General features: G+C 42.6%; 1 protein-coding gene across 7 annotated transcripts in view; it reads right to left on the bottom strand.

The window, feature by feature from the left end:
• ERCC6 (ERCC excision repair 6, chromatin remodeling factor) overlaps window positions 1-23,092 on the bottom strand; it is a 77,272-nt gene that overhangs the window by 8,195 nt on the left and 45,985 nt on the right. For all 7 annotated transcript variants that reach the window (XR_003209970.2, XM_025880590.2, XM_025880591.2 and 4 more), the window contains 8 exons: window positions 18,787-18,957; window positions 18,155-18,331; window positions 13,338-13,454; window positions 5,006-5,101; window positions 2,865-3,080; window positions 2,310-2,420; window positions 1,794-1,913; window positions 1,272-1,366 (listed from right to left, as the gene is read on the bottom strand). Coding sequence is in view for 6 of the 7 variants with exons in the window: in XM_025880590.2 (XP_025736375.1) it covers window positions 1,272-1,366; window positions 1,794-1,913; window positions 2,310-2,420; window positions 2,865-3,080; window positions 5,006-5,101; window positions 13,338-13,454; window positions 18,155-18,331; window positions 18,787-18,957 (1,103 nt within the window). In the remaining variant the exon portion in view is untranslated. The remainder of the gene's footprint in view (window positions 1-1,271; window positions 1,367-1,793; window positions 1,914-2,309; window positions 2,421-2,864; window positions 3,081-5,005; window positions 5,102-13,337; window positions 13,455-18,154; window positions 18,332-18,786; window positions 18,958-23,092) is intronic.

Genomic DNA, 23,092 nt, shown 5'->3' with positions numbered 1-23,092 from the left:
AGTCTGCTTCTCCCTCTGACTCTCCCCGCTCTCATGTGCTCTCTCTCTCTTTCTCTCAAATAAATAAAATCTTTAAAAAAAAAAAAAAGTACGTAAAATATCGGGTGGTCTCCCATGCTTGACAGAATTTAAATCACAAAGAGTATCTTATTTATACCCAGTGAGCTTTTTCAATCTCCAAGATCCATCACATGTCAGGGATCACCTTTCTGCATACAATCATGTGACTCACAAGCCTCTCTGAGCTGGAAAGAGCTGGATGCTGGGACTCCTGGACCAAGGGTGCCCTGCCCGGCCCTCCTCAGAACCCTTCTGTGATGGGTTTCTGGAAACGCTCTTACCTGGCCTTTGCAAAGCTTTCCTTTGGAGCCATCTCACCCACCTTCTGCTGATTCACACTCTAGCTGAAGCTCCACACCATCATCACTCCTGCCCACACGCCGCCACAAAGCAGGGCTGCTCCCCCCTCCCCCCACACCGCCCCACCCCAAGGCTGTAACATGTCTAAGAGGAAGCTCTCCCTCACAGGACACAGCTTGTCTCTTGCCCTCTCAGAATAAGGCCTTGAAGAACACACACCTATGAGGGAGTGCCCCAGTGCATGGTGGAAAGCAGGGAGCCTCCCTTTAAGAGAGGGGGTGCAGTTCAAGAATAAAGTTTCGGCAGAGGAGGGGGAGAAGGTGGCCGTATCTCCACCCCACTGTTAAAGGAACCCTTGTCTATACCCCTACTTGTTGTACAGAGAGATGGAAAAAGAAACAGGTGTCCTAGTCAACCTCTCCCTCAGGGGCATTTGAGTCAAAGACCACCAGGCTACCCACGCAGATCACAGCTGCATGGTGTGTGAAAATTCCCGTATCTCAACTCTGTCACTTCTTAAAATTTTTCTGAAAAAAAGACGGTACACTATAGAAGGTATATACATTTCTCTTAAATAAAAATTAAGATGAAGTTTACACATAAGCAGTCCTTGATGTTTAGTAAGGTAGAAAAATGATCAGGTTCAAAGACATTTTTTAAAAACTCACAATAAGTCATCTAAGCTTACTTTAATGAGAAAGAAAAAATACAAAAAGGAAAAAACAAAACCCCCTCACATATCCTTTAAGTTACAGTAACTATTGCTCTAAGATAAAAACACTTTTTTAAAGCAATACATTTAAAACCTTCCCAGCTCAGCCCGGGCGGCATACTTCTATAGCTACATGGCGCGCGGGCGGCAGCCAGCAGAGCAGTCTCCGGTCACGGAGCAGGCCACCATCTGCACTAACCGGTGGTAAATCTTTTCTTCAATGGTGCCCGCAGTCAGCAGCCTGTACACCGTCACTTGCTTCTTCTGGCCTATCCTCCATGCGCGCTCCCGGGCCTATGGCAGAGAGATGCATTTCAACGAGCGCCCTTCCTGATGACAAGTGCTTACTAAAAGAAACAGAGACAGCCAGCTGCTTCCTCCTCCTGCCAGAGCCAAAATTCTGCCTAATGACACTAAATACACCTCAGGCCCATTAAGCAAGATAAAAAGGCAAATCTCAAAGATAGATTGAGCCACCTCTACCTGAAAAACAATGTGTGTTTGTAACCTTGCACTCTCTCTTTGTACCCTAGATGTAGCGATGCATGCTACAGATAAAACTGCTGAAGATTCTTCCTGTCTGTGAGGCTAGACGGTGTCTTCCTCCATGCTGAGGACTAGGCAACAACCAAGATGGGAGCTCCATGTGGAAGCTGACAGGGGCACCAAAGGCCCCTAAGGGCTGGCCACTCAACTGTTTGCCACTTGCACACTCCTTTACCTGTGTGTCTGTGCTTGGGTTCCAGTCAGGATCATAGATGATGACTCTGTTTGCCCCCGTCAGGTTGACTCCTATGCCACCCACCCGAGTGGTCAGAAGAAACACAAATATGGATGTATCCTAGAGTAAGATGCACAACATTCATTATGCACATTTAAGACTAGTTACAGCTCTTCCCCTCTGTCTTTACATATTCTACACAGGGAAACCTCTTCCAATACAAAGGATGGGTTATGTCCTAGAGACCGCTGGTCAAGATGCCATCTCACGGCTCGTTTTTAATACCAATTATATTGGCAATATCTCAGAGTTGGCTTTTCAAGAAGGAATATATATTCTTTGTTTACACACCCACACACACACACACCATCCAGGAATGCACTGAGTTAAAAGCAGAAAGTCTCCCTCTACCTGCTGCCCATCCCCAATGGAGCAGGGCTCAGGTGGGTGAGGCAGTTCTTCCTTCCACTGCACAGAGAGGCACTACTTGGCTTTACTGTTAAAATCACTTGTTACCTCATTATATCTTGTAATCAGTGGTTGTCTTGAAGCTATTGCAGTGGTACCATCCATCTTGAGGTAAGAATACTTTTGAGCTCTAAGGAATACTTCAAGTATATCCAACATCTGTTTGGGAGAGGGGGAAGGGGATAAGAGTTTTAATCAAATACACACCTCCAGTGAGGTCCACATTTGTCTAAACAGTCACACCTTCCCCAACAGGCTTAAATTAAAAGGGGCTTCTTGCTTTGAGGCAGATAAATATAACTTCTACGAGAGTATTTTTGGTATTTCCCTACTACTAATTCTTACAGGGCATCTATCTAAGTTCAGACCCAAACCTGCTCACACCCTAGAATCACATGGTAAACTTTTTAAAAAAGCCAACTTCTAGGCACCAACTCTAGAGAGAGATCCAAGCTCCCAAAGAGATTTGTAGGCTGCCACCTCAGTATCAGCAGGTGAATTTGCTTTTAGAATCATTATTTTAGATTATATCCCATTTTCTTAATAACTGGTTATAAGTCTTAAAGAACCAAATTGTTTCTTGTATGAGGTCTGTATACTCACTTGTCTTGACTGAGAAAATAGCAATACTCGTTGACCTTGCCTGTGCCATATTTTCAACAAGGACTCAACTACTATCATTTTCCCAGAGCGTTTCCAGTATCCAAACTGATCTTCTTCTAGTTCATCATCTGGAATACCTTTAGGATTCTTTGGGCCTCCAGAAAAGAGATCAGGGTGGTTGCAGATTTTTCTTAGGGCTACAAGTCCAGAGAAAATCTATGGTATAAAAGAATTACGTGCATTTGGATTATGCCATGTAAAATAACATTCACTTGGGAAGGAAGGGAAGAATGCCATTCGATATGTATGTAACACAGATTAAAAAGTAATTAAAAAGTGCCTGGATGGCTCAGTCAGTTGAGCATCCACTCCTGATTTAGGCTCAGGTCATGATCTCGGGGTCATGGGAACAAGCCCCGCAACGGGCTCTGCACTCAGCACGGAGTCTGCTTGTCCCTCTCCCTCTGCTCCTCTCCCTGCCCATTCCCTCTCAAATATTTTTAAAAATCTTAAAAAAAAAAAAAAAAAGTAATTCTTCACCAGCTTCTTAGCTTCCTCCCTATTCTCAGCATATTAGGAGCTAGAAGAAATCAACCTTCATTCATCTTTTCTTGATAAGATAAGTTCTCTAGAAACAAAAACATATCTGCATGGGAAATACACAAATGGGAAAGATACGGGGGTGGTTCACGGGGGTGGTTCACGCAGCAGAAGGGCACAGGAGATTGGGAGTGCCTGCCCTCCAGGCCCCAGCAGGAGGGCATCCTTCACAGCTTTCCAAGTGTGACTCAAATCAAGCTCATGAGTACAAACGCTCAAGGAGAAAAGATAAACCATAAGTTAAGCCAATAATCAGAAAGTATGGTAGTTCTACTAACAAACAAGTTAAATAATAAAAAATGTGAACAAATCAGGAATATTTCAGAACTCCCCCAGAGTCATCTGTAACTCCTCTGTCTGCCTCTAGATCTGTGCTTCCAATACAGTGGTCACAAGCCACAGGAGGCTAGTCTAAACTGAAATGTGCTGCAAATGTAAAATATCCAATTTTGGAGACATAGTTTAAAAAAAAAAAGTAAAATATGTCATGAATAATTTAAAATTTTTGATTATTAAAATGACATTTTAGATAGATCAGGTTAAATAGAATTACCAAAATTCTCTTTACCTTTTTTAATATGACTATTAGGACAATTTAAAATCACACATGCAGCTTACATTCTGTATTTACAGGCCAGTGCTAATCTAGACCACCTAACGCTTCACAACTTGGAGGCACGTGAAGATAAGGGCAGATTTAGGAGAGATGAATAAATGTGAATGATTTAAGAACCTCTCATTGAGGCCAGTGATTGATGAAGTAAAAGAAATAGTGAGCCATAGCTAAAAGAACTGAAATGACTTCCTCTGGAAGAAAAAGCATGCAGACATGATGGGACACAGGCAGCCATGCCACCCGCACTCATCTCTTTATCGACCTCTGTTTATAAGAAGGGAAGTGTGTTTCAGAGAGTAAGATGCTTGCTACTCAGCTGTACCTCCCATGAGGACAGACCCAAGACTAAGGAAGTTTTATGTGTCTAATAAATAGAACACAATTTACACTTTAAGACCCTGAAGCACAAAGAAACTGAATAGTTCATATGGAGCTTCAAAGTATATGCTGATAGAAACCTACTACATATGCTTATTGAACAGACCTTTACCAACATCTTTTGCTGAGTATTGCCAATAATGCTGTTATTATTATTGTTAATAATAAAATGTTATTTTATGTTATTACTTACACAAACATTTATAATAACAATTCTTCCTTCATGCCTCTGCTAACCCCAGCAGTTGGGGCCACTTCCCTGTATCCTGCATAGGACCAGACATCCCTGCAGGACTCACCACTACAGATCCTGTGTCTAGCACTACTCTTCTGCTAGACCACGTGATGTGGGGTTCAAGTATAACCATGCTGCAATGCAGACAAAAGGAAGTGTGCTCAAATGTAACTGCACATTCTCTTACTTCTGGAAGGGCTTTGAATTAAGAGATGGTTCACAGCCAAGTGTTTCCAAGAGGTAACTGTGAAACATGACTAGTACTAGCTTCCTTTCCTCCCCCACTTCCCTGCTCTATAATTCATTTCTGACCTGCATATCTCCATTGAGAATTCTGTAAACTTCTTTGGAATCGATAAAATTTTGGTAGACTTTATGTTGTTCCTCTGTAAGACGGCAAAATAAGACCTATGGGGGTAGAAAAAAAAAACCCAGAGAATTAAAATAAAATAATTAAAACATCAACAAAGTTTCTAATCAAAAAAGTACAATGTGTACAATTTTAACCATGTACCTCTTATTTTAAAAAGCCAAAACGGTGCCCCATCTCAGAGCTAAACAAAGACACAGCTACCCCTTCTCATCAGCCCCTCCACTTCTGCCATCCATCCACCTCCTGGTCCCCACCTACTAACCCAACACTCCCCCAATACCGGCTTCCTTCCCACAACAAAGTTCAGCACCAGATGCACAAGCCCTCCTCCACCCTAGCCTCCAAGTGCTCAGACTGTCTCACTGCCCCTGCCCCTCGCCCACGCTTCACTTCAGCACACCTGACCAGAGACCCTATCCTGGAGGTCAAAGCACAGGTCCACGAGTTGACCAGACCTGTCCATCCTCCCAGCCCAGTTATGCCTGTTACTCCATGCCAGAATGTTCCTTGACTTTCTGCCTCTCAATCCTTTCTTCATGTCCACTCTATTCCTTGGCTAGTCATAAACCCAAGACATTTTCCTTCAGCTACCCCTTTGCCACCCACTACATTTGCCTTGTAAACTTCCAAATGAAGACTGACTCAAACACCTGCCTTTTCTACTCCTTTTATGCTAAGTGCTGAGCACTGCTGGAGAACCTCACCCATCTGGGCAGTGTCTTGCTCCTGGTCTCCGGGAGAATTCTCCAGGCACTCCCTGCTCAGCCCCTTCTGTAAACCCATAATGGCTGTGACAACACTCCTCATTCTCCCCAAGCCACCTACTGACCTACTCACCTTTGATTCAATCTCTACTTTAAAAAAATTAAATGGGACGCCTTAAATGTCTGCCTTCGGCTCAGGTCATAATCCCACGGTCCTGGAATTGAGCCCCTCATCAGGCTCCCTGCTCCCTCCCCATGAGGAGTCTGCTTCTCCCTCTCCCTCTGCCCCTACCCCCCTGCTCCTGCACACTCTGTCTCAAATAAATATCTTAAAAAAAAAAAAAAAAACACAACAAACAAAAAAACATCAAAAACAGAAACCAAAGCTATCAGTCATGATTCCTATTTCACCCCCTAAAATTGATCTACTTTATCGACCTCACTTTTTTTCCTTTATTTTCAGGGGAACAGCCAGCTCCCTGTTTGGGAAGAGGGTAACCCTCTGACCTTCATACCAGATCTAAAAACCCTCTCCTCTTCCTCTGGACAGTGCTCTGCCACCTTAGACTCTCCAAAAAGTAATGGAGAAAATTCCCTAAAAGGATTTATGTATAATCACCATCCCCACATCTTCACCTTCCAGCCTCTTCTGGTCTCAGCACAAGCCTGGAGGGCATGTCCACTGAGAAAGTGCTGTGGACAAGCTCACTAATGACTTCCTAGCAGCCAGCCACACCGAGTCCCTAAGCCTCAGGTTTCCAGTTCCCCTAACCTACTGCCTTTCTGCCTAGTCCTCCTGTCCTCCCAGCTAGCCCCTCCTGATACTGTCTCCACAATGCTGCAGCTTCTCTCTTCTCGTTCCATGTATGAGCCTCGGGCAACCTCATCCCTGCTCATAACTTTCACACCTTCCCTGCTCAGAGGTCATAACTACATCCCCGCCTAGAACTCTCTCCTCAGAACCTGAGGCCCACTTATAACTGCCTTTGGGGCAGGCAGATGTACCGTGAGCACTTCGAACGACCCAAATCAACTCACAAATACCTCTTCCACACTCTGTCCTTTTGAAGTGTCTGGCAGGAGATCGGTCCCAGCATCTCAACAGGAAACCTGGGAAGCACCTGCCAGCCCCATACCCTACGGGGCTCAGGCCCATGCCCTCTGTGGACTCTGGAAGGACCACCTAACTCATCCCTTTGCCTCCATTTTCCTTCTCTTCCAATGCTTTCATATGCTGCCTGAGTGATCTTTTGAAAATATGAACCTGAGTATTTCTAATTCCTGATTTCATAAATTACAATGGCAACAGAGAAAAGCCCTTCCTCTGTTAACCACAAGGTTAACTGAACTAATTATTCACCAGATGCTTAGTTTCTGCAAATCAGTTTTATGTGTTACATGGCACTTTAAGGTGAGTAGTAAGACAAAGTCCTGAGCTCAAGGAGTTCTAGTCAAGAGCCTAGTGGAATCGTACAACTTCTGTTGTGGGAAAGCTGTGGGGGTATGATGGGTGGGTACCATGGAGGGGGAAAACCTCCAGGGAGAGGGAACATCACATGCAAATGGAAAGACAAGTGGCACATGTCTGGAAAACAGGAACTGTCTCCAAGCCATGTGCCTTGGCTGCTACACGGATTACAAAGAAGAGACATTCTGGGACTCCATAGTGAAAATAAATTGGCGCAAATAAGCTAAATCAGGATTCTTGATGTTCGGAAGAGGGACATGAAGGTATGTCAGCAGGAAGACAAGCCGTGGAAAAACTAAGCCAGTGACGCTGTGAGATACTGAGTGGAGTGGAGAGTGCCAATGGCTGGGAGAGCAGTCAGATACTGGCTGCCCTAATTTACGAGGATGTGGAGCAAAGAAGCGAGGGCATGAAAAAGAACCAATAAAACAGCACAGCAACTGATGGATTTGGAATTAGACATAGCAGAGAGCACTGTGGCCTGAGACACTGGCAGGAAAGGGAGACCTGTAGAGAGAATGCTAAGATCAAGGGTTGACTTTGGAAATGAGTTTGTGGGGAGGGAAGAGGCGGGGATGAAAGCAGCCTTGGTGACAGACCTCCAAGATCCTTTACAGTTTCGACACTTGGCAGGCCAGAAAGGACTGGCATGATATCTTCAGAGCACTAAACGAGAAAAATATGCAGCCAAGAATACTATATCCAGCTAGGCTCTCATTGAAAATAGAAGGAGAGATTAAAAGCTTCCAGGACAAACAAAAACTAAAGGAATTTGCAAACACGAAACCAGCCCTCCAAGAAATATTGAAAGGGGTCCTCTAAGCAAAGAGAGAGCCTAAAAGCAGCATAGATCAGAAAGGAACACAGACAACATACAGTAACAGTCACCTTACAGGCAATACAATGGCACTAAATTCATACTTTTCAATAGGTACCCTGAATGTAAATGGGCTCAATGCCCCAATCAAAAGACACAGGCTATCAGACTGGATTAAAAAACAAGACCCATCAATATGCTGTCTGCAAGAGACTCAATTTAGACCCAAAGACACCCCCAGATTGAAAGTGAGGGGGTGGAAAACCATTTACCACGCTCATGGACACCAAAAGAAAGCTGGGGTGGCAATCCTTATATCAGACAAACTAGATTTTAAAACAAAGACTGTAATAAGAGATGAGGAAGGACGCTATATCCTACTTAAAGGGTCTATCCAACAAGAAGATCTAACAATTGTAAATATCTATGCCCCGAACATGGGAGCAGCCAATTATATAAGGCAATTAATAACAAAAGCAAAGAAACACATTGATAACAATACAATAATAGTGGGGGACTTTAACATCCCCCTCACTGAAATGGACAGATCATCTAAGCAAAAGATCAACAAGGAAATAAAGACTTTAAATGACACACTGGACCAAATGGACTTCACAGACATATTCAGAACATTCCATCCCAAAGCAACGGAATACACATTCTTCTCTAGTGCCCATGGAACATTCTCCAGAATTAATCACATCCTGGGTCACAAATCAGGTCTCAACCGGTACCAAAAGATTGGGATCATTCCCTGCGTATTTTCAGACCACAAAGCTTTGAAACTAGAACTCAATCACAAGAGGAAAATCGGAAAGAACTCAAATACATGGAGGCTAAAGAGCATCCTACTAAAGAATGAATGGGTCAACCAGGAAATTAAAAAGAACTAAAAAATTCATGTAAACCAATGAAAATGAAAACACAACTGTCCAAAATCTTTGGGATACAGCAAAGGCAGTCCTGAGAGGAAAGTATATAGCAATACAAGCCTTTCTCAAGAAACAAGAAAGGTCTCAAATACACAACCTAACCCTACACCTAAAGGAGCTGGAGAAAGAACAGCAAATAAAGCCTAAACCCAGCAGGAGAAGAGAAATCATAAAGATCAGAGCAGAAATCAATGAACTAGAAACCAAAAGAACAGTGGAACAGATCAACGAAACTAGGAGCTGGTTCTTTGAAAGAATTAACAAGATTGATAAACCCCTGGCCAGACTGATCCAAAAGAAAAGAGAAATGACCCAAATCAACAAAATCATGAATGAAAGAGGAGAGATCACAACCAACGCCAAAGAAATACAAACAATTGTAAGAACATACTATGAGCAATTCTATGCCAGCAAATTAGATAACCTGGAAGAAATGGGTGCATTCCTAGAGATGTATCAACTACCAAAACTGAACCAGGAAGAAATAGAAAACCTGAACAGACCTATAACCACTAAGGAAATTGAAGCAGTCATCAAAAATCTCCCAAGAAACAAAAGCCCAGGGCCAAATGGCTTCCCAGGGGAATTCTATCAGACATTTCAAGAAGAATTAATACCTATTCTCCTGAAACTGTTCCAAAAAAGAGAAATGGAAGGAAAACTTCCAAATTCATTTTATGAGGCCACCATTACCTTGATCCCAAAACCAGACAAAGACCCCATCAAAAAGGAGAACTACAGACCAATATCCTTGATGAACATGGATGCAAACATTCTCACCAAAATACTAGCCAATAGGATCCAAAAGTACATTAAAAGGATTATTCACCATGACTAAGTGGGATTTATGCCTGGGCTGCAAGGCTGGTTCAACATCCGCAAATCAATCAACGTGATACAATACATTAACAAAAGAAAGAACAAGAATCATATGATCCTCTCAATAGATGCAGAAAAAGCATTTGACAAAGTACAGCATTCTTCTTGATCAAAACTCTTCAGAGTATAGGGAGAGAGGGTACATACCTCAATATCATAAAAGCCATCTACGAAAAACCTACAGCGAATATCATTCTCAATGGGGAAAAGCTGAGAGCTTTTCCCCTAAGGTCAGGAACACGGCAGGGATGCCCACTCTCACCACTGCTATTCAACATAGTATTAGAAGTCCTAGCCACAGCAATCAGACAACAAAAGGAAATCAAAGGCATCCAAATCGGCAAAGAGGAAGTCAAACTCTCCCTCTTTGCAGATGATATGATACTGTATGTGGAAAACCCAAAAGACTCCACCCCAAAACTGCTAGAACTCATACGGGAATTCAGTCAAGTAGCAGGCTATAAAATCAATGCACAGAAATCAGTGCCATTCCTATACACCAACAACAAGACAGCAGAGAGACAAATCAAGGAGTCGATCCCATTCACAACTGCACCCAAAATCATAAGATACCTAGGAATAAATTTAACCAAAGAGGCAAAGGATCTGTACTCAGAAAACTATAAAATACTCAGGAAAGAAATTGAAGAAGACACAAAGAAATGGAAAAACATTCCATGCTCATGGATTGGAAGAACAAACATTGTGAAGATGTCAATGCTACCTAGAGCAATCTACACATTCAATGCAATCCCCATCAAAATACCATCCACTTTTTTCAAAGAAATGGAACAAATAATCCTAAAATTTGTATGGAACCAGAAGAGACCCTGAATAGCCAGAGGAATCTTGAAAAAGAAAAGCAAAGCTGGCGGCATCACAATTCCGGACTTCCAGCTCTATTACAAAGCTGTCATCATCAAGACAGTATGGGACTGGCACAAAAACAGACACATAGATCAATGGAACAGAATCGAGAGCCCAGAAATGGACCCTCAACTCTATGGTCAACTTATCTTTGACAAAGCAGGAAAGAATGTCCAATGGAAAAAAGACAGTCTCTTCAACAAATGGTGTTGGGAAAATTGGACAGCCACATGCAGAAGAATGAAACTGGACCATTTCCTTACACCACACACAAAAATAGACTCCAAATGGTTGAAAGACCTAAACGTGAGACAGGAGTCCATCAAAATCCTAAAGGAGAACACAGGTAGCAACCTCTTCGACCTCAGCCGCAGCAACTTCTTCCTAGAAACATCGCCAAAGGCACGGGAAGCAAGGGCAAAAATGAACTATTGGGATTTCATGAAGATAAAAAGCTTTTGCACAGCAAAAGAAACAGTCCACAAAACCAAAAGACAACCGACAGAATGGGAGAAAATATTTGCAAATGACATATCAGATAAAGGGCTAGTATCCAAAATCTATAAAGAACTTACCAAACTCAACACCCAAAGAACAAATGATCCAATCAAGAAATGGGCAGAAGACATGAACAGACATTTTTCCAAAGAAGACATCCAAATGGCCAACAGGCACATGAAAAAGTGCTAAACATCGCTCGGCATCAAGGAAATCCAAATCAAAATCTCAAAGAGATACCACCTCACACCAGTCAGAATGGCTAAAATTAACAAGTCGGGGAACGACAGATGTTGGTGGGGATGTGGAGAAAGGGGAACCCTCCTACACTGTTGGTGGGAATGCAAGCTGGTGCAGCCACTCTGGAAAACAGTATGGAGGTTCCTCAAACAGTTGAAAACAGAGCTACCATTCGATCCAGCAATTGCACTACTGGGTATTTAGCCCAAAGATAAAAATGTAGGGACCCGAAGGGGTACGTGCACCCCAATGTTTATAGCAGCAATGTCCACAATAGCCAAACTGTGGAAAGAGCCAAGATGTCCATCGACAGATGAATGGATAAAGAAGAAGTGGTATATATACACAATGGAATATTATGCAGCCATCAAAAGGAATGAGATCTTGCCATTTGCAACAACGTGGATGGAACTGGAGGGTGTTATGCTCATCGAAATAAGTTAATCAGAGAAAGACATGTATCATATGACCTCACTGATATGAGGAATTCTTAAATCTCAGGAACAAACTGAGTGTTACTGGAGTGGTCGGGGGTGGGAGGGATGAGGTGGCTGGGTGATAGACATTGGGGAGGGTATGTGCTACGGTGAGCGCTGTGAATTGTGCAAGACTGTTGAATCACAGATCTGTACTTCTGAAACAAATAACGCAACATATCTTAAGAAAAAAGAAACAGAAGAAGATAGCAGGAGAGGAAGAATGAAGGGGAGTAAGTCAGAGGGGGAGACGAACCATGAGAGATGATAGACTCTGAAAAACAAACTGAGGGTTCTAGAGGGGAAGAGGGTGGGGGATGGGTTAGCCTGGTGATGGGTATTAAAGAGGGCACATTTGCATGGAGCACTGGGTGTTATGCACAAACAATGAATCATGGAACACTGCATCAAAAACAAATGATGTAATATATGGTGATTAACATAACAATAAAAAAATTATAGTTTCGACACTGAGAATCTACAATGTATTTACTGTTAGATGTGGAAAAGAGGGTGCAGTTACCTGTTGAGATAACAGAACACCAGGATGGGCCTTAAAAGGATGCCCCTTTTACAACCTAAGTCAGATGACATCACTGCTTGGCTCAGTCTCTCCCTGTGAACTGCCTCCTCACTCACAGTAAAATCTGAAGTCTTCACCATGACCAGCAGGCCCTGGTGGTGACGTGGCCAGCTAAGTGACTTTTCCCTCCAAGTGCTCTCATCCTTCTTCCTGCCCTCCGGCCACACTGCCCTCCTTGCTGGTCCTTGGAGGTACCAACACCCTTCCATTTCCATTGACCTGGAACGCTCTTCTTTCCAAAACCCCATGCTTCGCTTCCTTTACCTTCTTTAGGCCTCTGCTCAAATGTCTATCAGAAAGGAGACCTCTCACCATCCCTTGTAAGAAGCCCACTTCCCCAAATCCTCGCCCTACATGCCCCACCCCACTGACCCTGCTCAGGGTTTCCTCCACATGACTGCTGCCTGCTGGGTGACGTATGTGCCTATGACTATTCCCCTCCTCAAGAATGACGGTGAGCTCCAGGACAGCAAGCAGCTGCTTTGTTCACTGCTATCTCCCACAAACATGCCTGGCACCTCTGATTTGTGGCATGAATGAGTTGGGGGCTTGAGGAAAACGGACAAGTTCAGAAAGTGCAGTTGCAGGAATCTGTGTGTTAATACGAGAGAGATCAAAGCCTGTGGACTGAGGGCAGATGCCACAGCAGGCTCACCTGTCACATGCAGGTGTACACAGAGACCAGCGGCCCTGCAGCACCCGCAACCACACCTGTTAGCCTCACCAATTCTGCATACGAAAAGCAAAATAAACAGACAAGTATACCCACGCATTAGGAATGGGTTGGTAACTCCTGGATTTACAGACCTGTTCATTTTTATCTGGCAAAGAAAGGCTCATTTTGACATCTGACTTCATTCTCCGCAGCAGGTATGGATTTATGGTATCTCGTAGGACACACGCACATTTATAAGCTGTTTTAACCTTTAGTAAGAGAAAAGGGCAAATAATTACTTATGTTTAGCAAATGCATTTGTCTTCTCAATTGATTCCAATGTTAAAAAATTTTTTCTAGGGCGCCTGGGTGGCTCAGTTGGTTAAACGACTGCCTTCGGCTCAGGTCATGATCCTGGAGTCCCGGGATCGAGTCCCACGTCGGGCTCCCTGCTCAGCGGGGAGTCTGCTTCTCTCTCTGACCCTCTTCCCTCTCATGTTCTCTCTCATTCTCTCTCAAATAAATAAAATCTTTAAAAAAAAATTTTTTTTCTAATGACCTATGGTTATACAAAATTGGCGGGAAATGGTTGGAAAATGGTATGGAAAAATTAGGATATGTTCCATATACTCCAGAAGGTGGTACCTTTCAGAAGATATCATCAGTTAAAAAACTTATTAACCAAAGTGTACAACAAAAGAACTGGTAATTTTGTGCCCTATTCCTCCTCCATACTTTGCTTTAATTATTATTATATTGTTAAACCCTAAAGTAGAGATTTCTTCAGTCCTCGACTACCCTCTAGGGAAAAAACGGCTTTCAAATGAATCTCTGTTTATTATCTTGCATTCTCCAAAAGCTACAAAGGAACTGCTGCTCTGTGAGACTGAAGATCAAAAGCTAACTCTGGGGGAAAGCTGTAGCCATGGGAGCAACCAGATAATAAGCAGAGATTACTGCCCACTGGGGACTTAGGAGAGTAAGTTCAAGAAAAGCCCTATGATCCCAGAAATGAAAGGTCACTCCAGCCTGAGATGGAGCATATGGTTCTGTAATGGAGCAGAGCCACATGAGATGCGTATTAACTGTACGCAGGAAAAACAAAGACCCACAGCTCAGGAAAAACTCCCTTAAAGGCAAACAAAGAATTCAATAAATTATTGATACTTTAAAAAAAAAAAATCTAAATAGGCTTAACAACCTAGTAAATTACTATTTAATGGAACAGGAAAAACTCCAACCAAAGTCTAAGTTTAACAAAATTAGCTGCAAAATGAATGACAATAAAAAAAGCATGACGATAACACATACAGAAAAATTCATGTTAAAAAATTAACATGGGGCACCTGGGTGGCTCACTCAGCTAAGCATCTGCCTTTGGCTCAGGTCATGATCCCAGGATCCTGGGATCGAGCCCCACACTGGGGTCCCTGCTCAGCAGGGGGCCTGCTTCTCCCTCTCCCTCTGCCCCTCCCTGCCCACTCATGCTCTTTCTCTCTCTCTCACTCAAATAAAAATTTTTTTTTTAAGATTTTATTTATTTGACAGAGAGAGAGACAGCAAGAAAAGGAACACAAGGAGGGGGAGTGGGAGATATCCAGTATTAGAGCTTGTGGGAGTCAAGAAAGGCTTCTTGGGGGAGAAATGAATGTGCTAGGCTGAGGAAGGTGAGGGGGAAGAACATTAACTACCAAGAATATGGTCTGCTTCCTGGCTTTGCATATTAAGCTTAGATTTCAGAACTGAAAAGAAAAAAATAAAGAACTGAAAGAACCTCCTCCTTTCTTGCTCAAGGTTACTGAGACTCACTGGTTTGGTGACTGGCCTAAGGTCCCTCAGCTCTGGAATAGGCAGAACTGGGGAGTAATTGTCACTCTGCCTTGTCAGGAATAGGAAGGAAACATGGACGTGCTCAGTTGGTCTTCATTTTCCACGGCACTGGGAAGTTGGGAGTGATAATTAAGAGAAATACAGTTGGATTCCTACCATGTTGTGTACTCAGAGAGACAGGGAGGCAGATGGTAAGTAAATATAGAATTAGCTTTATTGCCTAAAGCACAGGATTGCCTAGGAAAGTTGGACTGAGAACGTGGCTGGACATCAAGGCTAAAACTGGGTTTCTGAGTCTTCCTTGCTCTCCCATTGCCACCACATTCCAGAGTTTTAGTTCTTCCTCTGAAGAGTTGGTTATGAAAAACAGGCCCATCCCCAGCCACTGTGAGTTTGACCCCTGTGAGTTCACCACAGTGGGCCAGGGACAGGGAGGGGCGGTGCAAGAAGAACTCTCCCGAGGGGGTGGACAGGCAGGAGAGAGAGCAGATGTGAGCTGCCAGGCCACTCACCAACCCAGCCCTGGTTTTCCAGCACTATCATCCCGCTCACTCGTGCTTCTGGAGGAGAAATATGTGAGTAGAGGGGGGGATGTGGAGATAGTTTCCTTAACATACTACATATATTTTTAGGAAGAATTTAAACAGTGTACTTGCTTCCTTGGTGGGGCTGTAAAGTCATGTTAAATTTTGGAAATTTATCACCTCTGTATTACAAACCATAGTACGTACCTGATCATCATCTCAAGGGTAATTTTTAATCAGTGTCTGAATGATACATTTACAAGGTTACCTGTAACTAAAAGTTGTTGATTAATTGAACTTGTTATCGTCTGCTATTCCAAGTAAATCCTGTTTTTTCTGTGTATGTACTCACATACACACAAGGTGAACACACATATGTGTATACATAGTTGAGTGAGGTATACTTAGGGTCTTTTAATATGATTTTCACTGTGTTTTTTTTAAAAAAAGATTTTATTTAGGGGCGCCTGGGTGGCTCAGTCATTAAGCGTCTGCCTTCAGCTCAGGTCATGATCTCAGGGTCCTGGGATCGAGCCCCACGTCAAGCTCCCTGCTCAGTGGGACGTTGGCTTCTCCCTCTACCTCCTCCCCTTGGCTCATGCTCTGTCTCCCTCTCTCTCTCTCAAATAAACAAATAAAATCTTAAAACAACCCAACAGCTCTGCTCCCAAAGACCTATACCTACAAAGGGAAAATAGGTTAAGTACACAGACTTCTAACATAAGGACGAAAGAGACCATATTTACAGGGTCTCCAAGTCTCTGCCTAGAAGTGATTTACTAATTCCAAAGGAAGTGGTTAATTTGAAGTTTAGAAATCTGGTAAATACCACCTTACCCCAGTAATCAGATACCACCAACCGTCACCACCCACGAAGGGTAAACCAACAGCACGTGCCTGCAGAGGTGGAGCACCGAGAAAGACAAGTCACAGAGAATGGAAGACAAACACAAAGTGAGGCTCATTCTACAAAACACAAGGCCCGTAGTAGTCTGGAAAGATATTGAAGTCACGAGAGGCAAAACAAAACTAGAGGAACTGTTGCAGATTAAAGGAGGATTAGAGAGACAGGGAAACTACTTGAACAACGGGCAAGATGTGAATGACTACAGACCTCAGAATTGTATCGGTGTTAAATTTCCTCCTGATGTGGATGTTTTTACTGTGGTTACGTAGGAGGATGTCCTTGTTCTTAAGAGATACACACTGAAGGACTTGGAGGAAAAGGACATAATGTCTACAACCTGCTCTCGGATGAGTCAGGAAAAACAAACAGTATAAATTTGTGTGCACGTGTACACAGAAGTAGGAAAGGAGGAGGGAGGGAAGGAAGAAGATAAAGCAAATGTGGCAAAATGTTAGGAAATGCTGACAACTGATGAATCTAGTGAAGAGTTTTTTTAATAATTCTTGCAACCTTCTGTTCAGTTTGAAATTATTTCAAAATAAAATTTCCAAAAGAATGGTATAAATGAAGGACAGCAGGGGTTCCGTGGAGGAAGAGGGGCTCTTATAAAAGTTAGTTATAAGTCATTCCATCTCAAGTATTAAAATGATTTTTGACAATCCCCTAATTTTAAAGGTCCAAAATTCTTTCTCTAAGTATTTTTAAACACGTAAAGGTCTCTTTTGGTAGATGGCTTTATTTCCGGCTCAGTCATGACCTGGTGGGTGCAGGCCCCACCTTAGGGCTTGTGCCCTTCACCACGGCCGAGGTCTGCCTCCACATGCCACAGACCGCCCTGAGGTCAGCGTCCTGATGTTCCTGTCTGTGACAACCCCCTCCCCCAACTTCTGCCAGTCACCCAGGTCTAAAACCTCAGGGGTCAGCTGTAGCAAGCTCACCACTTCCACCCCATTTCCTTTATCTTAGCGGCCCCCACATCTTGTTTGTTCTACGGAAAAAGATGCCACTTGGAACTTTTGCTCTCCACCTTCTTTCTCAGAACGACCACCCAAGTCCAGGTCCAGGTCCTCATCACCCTCACCCCTAACAATTCCTGGGGGTCCCTCACCACTTGCGCAGCCTGAGGGACCCTCCAAGAGCAGCCCTCCTTCATCCTCCTGCTCAGACACCTTCGGTGGCTCTTCGCTAAGAGCCTCTGCCTCCCTTTTCAAGGCCCCCATATCTGGCATCCGCACCTTCCCTGCTACCCCACAAGCATCTCCAGTACAATCAGGCATGTCTCTTCTGGCCAGTGGCCACACAACACAGCTGTGTTCACACCACTGCCCTAATCTAGAATGCCCTGACTCTTCTTGGCCTATTTTCCCAGAATTGGGTTCTCTCTGAACAACTCAATCCTCCCTGGCTTCCCCTTTTCTAAGCTTTGACACTATCTTATAAGATGCACTAAATTATATAGTGTCTAGAACTAATTCATTCTTGTTTCATAATTTCTGACTGGTTTTGAATACATTACATGATTTTTTAAAACTCATCTGGAAAAATATGAGGTGTCAAGCAAAAATAATTTTGTGATTTTTGGCAGGTACCAGTTTATAAGCTTGGCCATTTCCCTTATATTATGAATGACTTGGCTACAAAGTACAGTATTAAGTAGAACAGTTTAAATATTAAAACACCTAGAAGTGTCACCTGCCTAATACGTTACCTGCACCAGGGAGGCATTTGAATATCCCCCCATGGTGATGGGGACCGAGAACTGCTCCATGAACACGGGCAATGTGCCTAACTTTCCTGGGAAGATGAAGTCAAAGAGCGACCACAGCTCCCGGAGGTTATTTTGCATTGGTGAGCCAGACAAGATGATGCGATGAGGGGTGCGGAACTAATTGGGGAAAGAAAACACTTTTTTATTAAATTCACTTTTCAAGAGATGATCACCATCCCCACCCCAAAATATTCCCATACAATCCTGGTTATTTAACACTTTTACATATCATTTTAATCATCTCCAAAATGTATACATTTTATGCAATATAGAAAAATAAATAGGAAAGAATTTTTCTTATTGTTCAAGCTGAATACTAGGGATGAGAGTTGGATTTGGTTACATTCTAACAACTGACCCCTATGAGAGACAGTCAGTAATGTGAACAATGAGAATTTTTACCATGATTATGGGCAAGAATAAAGAATTTTCTGCATTAAGGTAAACGTGTATTTCAAATTCCTTATGCAAAGGCACAAGAGTCAGTAAGTGTGTTACTAAAAGCAGAGTTTATTCTCAATTAAATACTATTTTCCACCTGGAAATCTCCCTTGCTATAAAAAAGGTCATACCTGTTTGCAAGCAAGAGTGACAGCAGCATTTGGATTTCGAATTTTGTGCCCCTCGTCCAAGATCACATAGTGCCAGTCATGTCTGCTAATGTCATCTTGCATTAGCCGAATGTAGGAGTAAGAAGTGATCAAAATGCCATGACAATGAGCAATATCTCGAATTAGTTTCTCCTAAAATGATGATAAAATGGTAAAGCCAGTTTTAAATAAGCTCATTTAAATAAACTAAATGAGCATGATTCTTTAAATGGCAACCTTTCAATGATATAATCTAATGCACTTTTAAAATATGTACACAATCATAATACATACGATTACAATTATGCATTATCAGCACTCGAAGTTTATGTTTCATTAATCTGTAACTGGTAAACACTGATTACTAGATCTACTATTAAGGAGGAGGGCCCTCTCGGCATCAGGGAAAGCCAAATCAAAACCTCAATGAGATACCACCTCATACCAGTCAGAATGGCTAAAATTAACAAGTCAGGAAACGACAGATGTTGGCGGGGACGCGGAGAAAGGGGAACCCTCCTACACTGTTGGTGGGAATGCAAGCTGGTGCAGCCACTCTGGAAAACAGTGTGGAGGTTCCTCAAGAAGTTGAAAACAGAGCTACCACACGACCCAGCAATTGCACTACTGGGTATTTACCCCAAAGATACAAATGTAGGGATCCGAAGGGGTACGTGCACCCTGATGTTTATAGCAGCAATGTCCACAACAGCCAAACTGTGGAAAGAGCCAAGATGTCCATCGACAGATGAATGCATAAAGAAGATGTGGTATATATATACAATGGAATATTATGCAGCCATCAAAAGGAATGAAGTCTTGCCATTTGTAACAACATGGATAGAACTGGAGGTCATTTTGCTGAGCGAAATAAGTCAATCAGAGAAAGATCTGTATCATATGACATCACTGATATGAGGAATTCTTAATCTCAGGAAACAAACTGAGGGTTGCTGGAGTGGTGGGGGGTGGGAGGGATGGGGTGGCTGGGTGATAGACATTGGGGAGGGTATGTGCTATGGTGAGCGCTGTGAATTGTGTAAGACTGCTGAATCACAGAAGGGGAAATCAGAGGGGGAGATGAACCATGAGAGACTATGGACTCTGAAAAACAAACTGAGGGTTCTAGAGGGGAGGGGGGTGGGGGGATGGGTTATCCTGGTGATGGGTATTAGAGAGGGCACGTACTGCATGGAGCACTGGGTGTTATACGCAAACAATGAATCATGGAACACTACATCAAAAACTAATGATGTAATGTATGGTGATTAACATAATTTTAGGGAAAAAAAGGAGGAGGGCCCTCAAAAGAAGACTAGAAAAAGTTATCATATGTAAACACTTACCCAATATTTATTTTTCTAAAATACTCTTTGTGTCAATTCTTGTTAAACTTAAAACAAGATAGATGGGAAGTGATTTTTTTATTTTAAAGCCAGAAAAAGAAAATGAGAGAAAAGCCAGGGAGACAAGAAGACAAATCCAGGTGCTCTACTGATACAGAACATGAATTCCAGGAGGAGAGAATACAAAAGGATATAAAAAAACAATGATTTTTTTAAAAGATAGAAAAAAATTCTAAAGAGAAACAGGAGTGTAGAGAGCAAAACGTAATGGAGTGTCAGGCAGAAACAATGAAAAGAGACCTATACCTAGGTATATACCTACTAGGATTCCAAAAGTACAGAGAAAATGCTGTAGCTTCTAGTCAGAACAAAACGGAAGAAAAGATTCCCTTCAGAGGAAAAAGACTCCACCTGAGTTGGATATCTCTTCTGTTTCTCTGAATTGTCAGAAAGCAAAGAGACGATCTTTCCATAATTCTAGGGAAAACGCTCTGACCCTGGAATTCTGCACTGATCCAAACTGGCAGTCATGCTTGACGGAAAAAATAAATTCCACCTCCAGATAGGCAAAAACAGAAAATAAACCAGCCAGAGAGAGGCTGGGTACAGTACACTATACATCCAGCCAGGGCAGAGGTATGGTCACTAAAAGAACACGGTCCCTCTCCTAGGGCAGAAGAAAGTGTGCCTGGAACGCATAGCGCCTGCAGAACAGCAGACGGCGGAGCTCCCTGACCCAGAATGCTCATCACAGACAGAGCACTCTCAGCAAGCCCCTGAAAAAGGACAGAGGTCCTATTACGAACCCCTGGTTTACAGGGGAGGAAACTGTAATAATATACCAGGTCACACAGCTGGGAAGTGGTGGAGTCATGATTTGAACGTAGAAAGGGAGCCAACTCCAAAGCCATCATTAACTCAATCTTAGGCAACGCTGCCTCATACTTAACTGTGAAAGGAAAAAAAGATTTAAGGGGAAATTACATGTAATACATACACCAGTTCTTTAAAAAAATTACACGTATTCTCTGCTTTTCCAAAGTTCAGTTAGCTTCTTCACTTTTACAAAAGACCTATCAAATTAGTATCTGTTTTTGCCGACCAAAAGAAAGCCAAAAAGGATTTTCGCTTTTATGAAAAAAGGTGTTTTTGTCTTTGTTTCGCAGTGAGCCATTATAGAGGCAGCGCACACCCCGAGCACAAGTGGCGCCACCAAGCTCCTTCCCCGGGAACTACACCCAGCCTCTGGGCAGCAAGCGCCGTAGCTTTGAACTGCATCTATGAACACCTATGCATTATCTCGATTTATTTTGTGCATGTTAGCAAGATGTGTCCTAAGGTATCAGAAAAGCCTAAGAGAGGTTATTGTTTGGGTCTAGGAAAGCTCAAGAACTTTTCAATATAAATTAATGGTAAGAGCTTCTTCACTTTAAGCCATTTTGGGTTTTATAGGAATGCTTTACTTTTGGACAGCAGGGAAACCTGTATTAAAACAGTAAGTAAATATTAAAACATTGTTTTAAATATTAATGAAACCGTTAAGATTAAATCTAAAATATAAAAAGGGATATATTTTTAAGTGTCACTATAATTCTTATTTAACAAAACCTAGAGTAAGAACAGGAGAAAATAAAAGTATGCTAAAAATTCTGCCCCAAGGGTAGAAAGGAGCACAGGTGACAGACAATGTCTGCTTTTTTTTTTTTTTTATTAACGTATAATGTATTATTTGTTTCAGGGGTACAGGTCTGTGATTCATCAGTCTTACACAATTCACAGCACTCACCATAGCACATACCCTCCCCAATGTCCATCACCCAGCCACCCCAACCCTCCCACCCCCACCACTCCAGCAACCCTCAATTTGTTTCCTGAGATTAAGAGTCTCTTCTGGTTTGTCTCCCTCCCTTCCCCTATGACACTATCTGCTTTTTAACCATGAAAGAAAAACAGGTTGGATTACATTTGTAAAAAAAAAAAAAAGCTCATCTACTGATCCATAGCTGCTACTTCCACATAAATACAAGAATTAGACTGCAGAATTATCAAACCACTCTAGGGGAAAAAAGTAATAGAAAATAGAAAAAAATCAGGAAAACAGAAAATATAATAAACAGAAAATACAATCGCTGGTTTCAGACTAAATATACCAGGAGACTCCACAATGACAGTGGGTTTATTAGCAGTGAGACTTTCCAGGGGGTACATACAGCCAAACCCTTAGACCAAAACGAGCCTGGCACCAAAAGCTGAAAATATGGGAATTACCCAAGAACTGCAAAGAGAAACAGGGTAGGACTAGAAATACAAATACCAGACAAAATGAACTGAACAGGAACAGAGAGGGATATTTTATATTTTAAAGGCGACAGTACATGCCGGAGGAGGAGCCACGCACCTTCACCTACCAACAACCAACAAGCCCTATACCAAACAAGGGGTGCAAAGTCCTCAGAGCTGCGCTGACAAAGCAGGACATCCACAGCCTGCAGGGGACCAGGCGCAGCCTCCCAGAGTTTGACAGACCAGAAGAGAGAAAGTAAGATTAAAGAAAACAAGAGGTAAAAAATTAAGATACAAATGATCTGAGCACCACCATCTGTGAGCTCCTTTTTAAGAGCTATCTGCAGAGTTTCTGACCACATAAGGAATACTCATTCCTCACACGCCACTGAGGCTTAAAAGCAAGCTGAGCAGTCAGTCAATGCAATCTGCTAAAAAAGGAAAATGAGAGAATAAGATAAAAACAAAACTTAGTGGACCATAAAAAAACAAAACTGGTAGAACTGCAAAAGCATAAAACGAAATAGCTCACTGAAAAAAACAAAACAAAGCTCTGTCAAGTCAGCCCAAAGAACAAACCAGCTGCACAGCGTGAGAATGTCAAAAGAGCACAACCCAGATGTAGATACCACACAAATGTGTCTTCTCACCACTGCCCC

The sequence above is a fragment of the Callorhinus ursinus genome, unplaced genomic scaffold, assembly GCF_003265705.2.
Source record: "Callorhinus ursinus isolate GAN/ISIS: 27379988/994484 unplaced genomic scaffold, GSC_fseal_2.0 scaffold20, whole genome shotgun sequence".
NCBI classification, from domain to species: Eukaryota; Metazoa; Chordata; class Mammalia; order Carnivora; family Otariidae; genus Callorhinus; species Callorhinus ursinus.
The sequence above is the reverse complement of the archived record's forward strand: the minus strand, read 5'-3'. Positions and strand labels throughout refer to the sequence as shown.